The sequence below is a fragment of the Opisthorchis viverrini genome (assembly GCF_000715545.1).
Source record: "Opisthorchis viverrini unplaced genomic scaffold opera_v5_342, whole genome shotgun sequence".
NCBI classification, from domain to species: domain Eukaryota; kingdom Metazoa; phylum Platyhelminthes; class Trematoda; order Opisthorchiida; family Opisthorchiidae; genus Opisthorchis; species Opisthorchis viverrini.
The window spans coordinates 405552-412084 of record NW_008752002.1 but is presented as its reverse complement, the minus strand read 5'-3'; the positions used below and the strand labels follow the sequence as shown (position 1 = coordinate 412084).

The 6533-nt window shown below is 44.7% G+C and overlaps 1 protein-coding gene across 1 annotated transcript in view; it reads left to right on the top strand.

Moving 5' to 3' along the window:
* Positions 1-4193: 4193 nt before the first annotated feature.
* Positions 4194-6533, top strand: part of T265_15085 (hypothetical protein) — a gene marked incomplete at both ends in the record, with an annotated part of 9831 nt that continues 7491 nt past the window's right edge. The window contains one exon of the mRNA XM_009176518.1: positions 4194-4394. Coding sequence (XP_009174782.1) covers positions 4194-4394 — 201 coding nt within the window. The remainder of the gene's footprint in view (positions 4395-6533) is intronic.

Genomic DNA, 6533 nt, shown 5'->3' with positions numbered 1-6533 from the left:
CTTCGGAGCATTGCCCGAGTCTGGTGGGAACACCGGACCAGCAATTCTGAAGTACGTCGAATGGTATTCGGGAGAAATGACTCACCCTCGATAGATGAACTGATCACACTGCACAGGTTGCGTTGGCTTGGCCACGTGCTGCGTATGCCAGTCGACCGACTTCCTCGAAGGGCTCTTTTCGCAAAACCACGTGAAGGGTGAAAGAGAGTCAGAGGCGGTCAACCAATGACTTGGCACCGAAGTGTGAAAACCATTACCAGCAAAGTTAGCTGCGCTGGTCACTGCTGTCTTCCTGGATGGGGACCCCGAGACGGGCCACATCAATGGCTAGAGACATTGTCAGATATGGCCCAGTCGCGCCCTCAATGGCGCTCGTGCATCCAAGCTATTGCCTTCAATGCAAAACTCCATTTCCAACCCCCTCACCACTTGACAGCTCACTGACAGTGCTGGATTTATGCACCAATTTATCAGCTCCCGCCTGCAACGCGCAGCTACCTACCCCTCCCCCCCCCAAACCATCGGTGAACGAAACTGCGTCAGCTACAACCACAGTACGACGAGTACGCGGTTATTACAGCTGACAATGATGATGATGATGAGGCCAAGAATGACGTCTGAACACAAATTAGATAAGAGTGAGAGTTTGACACCTTCGCACTGCGTGCTTTTGTACAGCACGGTAGCATAAAGATGACCGCTAGTAACACAAAATAAATTCAGCGAAGCCATCAAGATAGGGCTCTTAAAATGATGTTACTGTCCAACCATGGTTCAGTGAGTTGTGGAAGAAATGTAGCTTTCGCAGCTATTAGTATCAAAGATTAATTTGGAAAGTCCAATGGATGAAGAGATGTTGAAAATGGATGAGATACCAGGGTTCACGAACGATGTGGTACGACTTGAACTCGGCTTGAATCGACAAACCTTTCGGAAACGACCTTTCTTACCGGACGAATGACAGAAAGATTCACGAGTCGGACATTTTGAACGAATGTGCTTGCCGTTGTCACAGAAGAAGCAAGATAAGGATGTGCTTGCACTCGCTTCGTTAGAGTCAGTCTGAGCGATAACTGTGTTCCTAACAGGAGTCAAAGGCTTATCCGTTTTGATAGATGCGGCACCACATGTAGCATGAGAAGACGAGTCACATGAGAGTGACTGTTGTTCAGGCACACGTTCCTCATCAAGCGCTTTCTGAAGCTTAAGAGTTTGTTTTTCTAATAGTCGTTGACGGGCGGAATTAGACTACAAACCTGTGATAAAAGCGTCTCGAATAGCCTCATCTCGATGCTCATCGGCAGAAACCGCACGACAGTTGCAGTCCTTGGTAAAACAACGCAATTTTGGCAGGAATACGTCGACTAATTGACCTGGTTCTTGTTTAGTAGTAGTTAGCACTAGCAAACACTTCATTTTTTGGATTTAATATGCATCGCTCCGAGCATCTGGCCGGCGTTTTCCTAAATAGTACATTCACAAACATGTTGATAGACGGACAGGGAAAGAAAATTTACCAAAAGTTTTTGTCAACGTTTGAAAGTTTGATGAAAGAAAACTCGTAAACGTTTCGTGCCAATGGATGCATTGTTCCGAAGCAGAAGATCGTTGGGGGTCGGCCTCAAACCGAGCTGGGCGAAACAATCGTTTCATTGCAGATTGTCAGAAGATTAAATTGTTGTGCACTAGAATGATTGAGCCAGAAATAGAGAACGATGATTGCCGAATGATAGGCCTTCATCTTCTAACAATTTCAATACATCGGCTAAAACATTAGGAAACAATGATTATTCCACTCACTGTAGGCTTCTTTGGACCTGCTGCGAGTATCGCACATTCCCAGCAGTTCTCACATATTCAACCTCCTTAGCTTTCGGGATCCACCATAGTATCACCGTGAGTAGTTTACGCGCATTCCCAGAAGCTGTCACATCTTCAACCTCCTTAGCTTTCGGGATCCACCAAACCCCTGTGATCCACGTAGGTGCTTTTTCCACCTGAAGTCTGACAGTTCGTCGAACGGCATTTTACTCTCAACCAGTAGTAATACTTGTCTAAGTTTCGGGAAATTTAGTGTTTCCCGACGTCCATTACCTGGATCCAGCTGTTTGAACCATTCCACAAACGGAGCACCCAGCATCTTGCAAAGTTACGGACAGTACCTCTCAGTAAGAGTCAATATCAGAAGACGTCTTGTCTGAAAAGGACTTCAGCAGGTGGGTTTTGTAAGTTAATTCACATAAATTTCAGAGCGCTTCTTGATACTCAGGCGCGTTGTGCGCATCTCAAGCGCCCCTGAAAAGCACAACGAAAAGCAGCAATGAACAAGCGTGTGATCCGAATCCAAATAGTGTTCTAGAATGACCGACAGTCAGTAATTGACTAACGCCAGCCATAGCTAATGTTGATATGGTTTATCTTTGTCGGAGGTTGGCTCTCATGCAAAGGATGCCATGTTATCAAGCGACATAAGTTGTTTCAGAAGTTAATCTGCTGCCAGCACATAACTGCTGATGTGCTTGCCATTGTTCGTGCGTCTCGATTACAATCCAAGACAACCACTCAATTGAGCCTGAGCACATTCATCTCTCCGGCAACAACAGCAGTAGCTGAGTTATTAGCCAACTGCAAAAGGCTAAGATAAAAGATAAAGAAGATACTCGTTCAGCTGCCACACGCTTCCAGTGCTTAGCTGCCATACCACCCAGAGGAGGCACGAGGCATGGGATACTGCCAGGTTGCCCAAGCCTAGACAGGGGAAGTCGAGAGTCAGAGGTCGAGTTCGAACCACGGCAGCTAGGCACCAAATGGGTGCCACAGCTGAACGGTTTTTACGTCGGAGTAGGGCCCAGCCTCTTCTCAATGGCTTGAAATGGCCAAGGGGGCGTAGCTTTCTGTTCACAAACAATAACAACCTATCGAGAAATTCGGTGCTCTCACAGCTTTCCAACTGGAAGACACCAACTGCTCGTGCATTTCTTTGCAACCCCCTTCTGGACCCTCCCCAATCCTCCTTTGTTTAACTAAAACGTTCCATGCCGATAATGGCTGTAGTCTCGTTTCGTTCTATAAGTGAACTGTTTAACGCAGAATCTCAGACTCCACATATCTTTCAAAGATACAGCTAAGAATGATCGTTCAGCAAACAGCATGTGCCAAAACAGTAAACTCAAAATATCTGTCACTGACTTCGCTAGTTGGATCCCATCCTCGGGATCAAACCATAATAGCTGCCACGGAATTCTCTTCTCATAAGTCGGAGTCGAAAACGAAAAGAAGGCAAGCAGACCAACGAACAACGACTTTGACCGCTCAGTTGTCATCTATGGGGATGTCTTAGGACCGTGCGGTAACTATGCGATACTGGCTAGAGATACCAGTTATGACCGACGTCAGTTCTCGGTAGCGTACTCATTCTTTTTTCACCTTTTGCCTCAATATTTTTTCGCCGTTTCATTGCCACACTTTTCCGCTTCTCGTCATTCTATCATATATGATTACCTTTCCCTCAGGCACAGCGGTTCGTATGAACTGAACAAAGGGATATCGAATGCGTTGTTTGCTGCCTGCCTAGACATTCATCCAACCAGCACTTGGGGAATGTCACAAATGGAGCTAACTAAAAATCGATGGCGTTATTCTACTTATTGAAACACCGGCTTTTGGTTTTCCCCTCTATTTCGCTCTTTCTACTTCGTGGCGTTTTTCTTATTTCCATTTCCTTCTAACCTAGTGACTGGAAGTTGCGGTTGCCAGAAGAACGGTCTTCGAAAAACTCAATTGACTGAGAGTTATTGAATGAAACTTGTACCAATGTGGAAGTCACATGCAAGTCACTATTCTATATGTTGTTTACACTTACCTTTTTACAGTTCTTTTGGGTTCCCTATCGGCGTCTGTCGACTTCTAGAGGATTAATCAAGTTGGTCGAAGTTGGGCCTCGGGATGGTTTACAGAATGAAAAAGTGACCGTCCCAACACATGTCAAGGTGGAGCTAGTGAACAAGTAAATCCTGGTTGACTATCCATAATGTTTTCGAAGATTGTCCCATGCTGGGATTACTCACATTGAAGTGTCGAGTTTCGTTCGTCCCAGTTGGGTTCCTCAACTGGCTGATGCTGGCGAAGTGTTTGGTAGTATCACAAGGAGTTCGGGAACGAAGTACATTGCTCTGGTGCCCAACAGAACAGGAATGGAAAAGGCACTCAAGGCCAACGTGGATGAAGTGGCTGTTTTTACCGCTGCCTCAGAAAAGTTCTCAAAGACGAATATCAACTGTACCATTGACGAGAGCATGAAAAATATTGAACAGGTAGACTACTGTTTAGCTGCTAGTTGTGGTTTTCTCTATAATGATCCCATCGAGGACTTTAGCCCCTCCAATTTGGTTTACGTAAAAGCTGGAGTAGACTTTTGATTCATTTCGTCCACACCTCATTATTTTTCCCTTGAATCGTTTGTTGCAACCTTAACCTTGCCCATAGACATCAGCAAGCCTCTGCAAAATACTTTTTCGCTGCAACCTCCGCCACACGGCTTCCGTCACTCACAACACTGTTCCTAAGCTCTACATATCGCAGTTTCGGCTGCGGTTGTCACATGGACCAGTCTCATGATCCAATAAACGACAAAATCAGTGAGTATGTGGATGCTCCGATTGTGTGGTTTCAGCGAACACTCATAACAATGAACTTGTGCGGACGACATGGCGAGAGCGCTTAGACATGCAAAGAGCATCCAAGTCTCAGTTCCGCCGTTTACCTTCGCTGAACTTGTAACATTTGCTTCAACAACTTGGAGACAACACAAGCACCTCCTTCAGATGTTCTCGAAACTATCTGAGTAGGCTTATCTCAGCCTACTTATATAAACTTTTGCAAAAAAGTGTTAGCCCAGTAGTTTTATTACTTTTACGCCGGAGGATAGACCCTAATATGTCTAACAGATGACTTGCTTATTTAGTACGCTTGAAATCTTTAGTTCCCGTTTAATGACACGTTTATACTTGGTTACCATCATTTCAAACAAGATATGTCGGCTGAAGACAGTTTCTTACGTATTCCGCGACCAATGTCTGTGTAGACCGATGGTTCTTATCGTAATTTCGAACATACTGTGAGGAATCGTTCCTTTGATTCCCAATTTTTCGAAAGTAAATAACTGCAAATAGTAGTAACGGATTACTGTCATTATGTGGTTTTCTGCAAGTACGATTCAAGAGAGTGAATCTGAAGAAGTTGATAGTTATCCTGCAATATTTTTCCTCGGATAATTCCAGAGAATGCGGAGGATTCTTTGAGGAAGTGGCACGCCGTCCTTTAAACAATTTGAACAAGTTTGGTATGAGAAATCACGTGACATAAATAAGGAAAATGCACAACCGAATGACTCTGCTGCACAAAAAGCAAGTGCCGGATGTTTCCGTTCCGTCGTACATAAGTTGTCGAGTAAAACAGATAACGCATGGATAATGTGATAAAAATGCGGTGGAAATGATATGGACAACTGCGCCGCACATAGCTGTTTTTTAGCTGGAAAGCCTAATGATGATTAAACCGAATCAGTGTTTCGTTGACTGTTACCGACCGCCTTCTAAACTTCGAGTATTATCAACGCATCAATGCAGACCTTCCTCCTCCATTATCATCTTTGAGCAGCAGTGCTTAGTTCGAGACTCATCTCCATCTCTGTTTTATAGTGTCTTTCAAATAAATGTGCGACACAAAGACCACCTTATGTTTCATTTGGAACTAGTGAAGATATCGAAGTATGTCTCAGTACTACTCATAGGTTCGATGGAAACTCTGGACAACCGGTTCCGTCCTTGAGGCTTATCGGGTAATTTTGGTCTCTCGGGAATATTGCGAACCACGGGTACAGGCGGATTTCAGCTGAGTACTTCCTCAAATGAGTTTATCGCGCCATACGTAAAGTATCATTAGATGTTAAAGTACGAAATAAGATTGATGAAAAATCGGGAATTTCAGGATGGATGAAACTGGTCGTGAGCTCTCCAGAATTTTCATCTGTCTTATGGATAATATTGAGACTGAATTTCTACAGTTGCCATTCGGGGCCGCGTAACTTTGAAACCCATATTGCATTGCTAACATGCTGGTAGATCCACCATCAATGACAGATGAGAGTAGGTGGTGCTGAAAGCAACGTCACTGACGAGTGTCATGCTAGCCCTTGAGATTTCCCAACTGGGAAAGATAGGTGTAAACGCTAGATCATCATAATCACCGACAGCAACACCAAATGTGAATACTAATGCTTCACTACCGTACAGTTATTTCAGTTTATTTAAATGAGGCCTCATAATGGAATGAAAATAAAAATGGTACAAGGAGGCTAAGTCTACGAAAAGCATCCGAGGCGTCCGAATCTCCTATACTCACCCAGACAATCTGTATAGAAACTAACAGCGTGAGCGCCACGGGCATCGGTTAGCCACCATATCGTCCACTGTCTCCAGTCAAGCACAGGGGGGGGGGCACGTGGACCTAATCCTGGAGGATGAACATCGCCA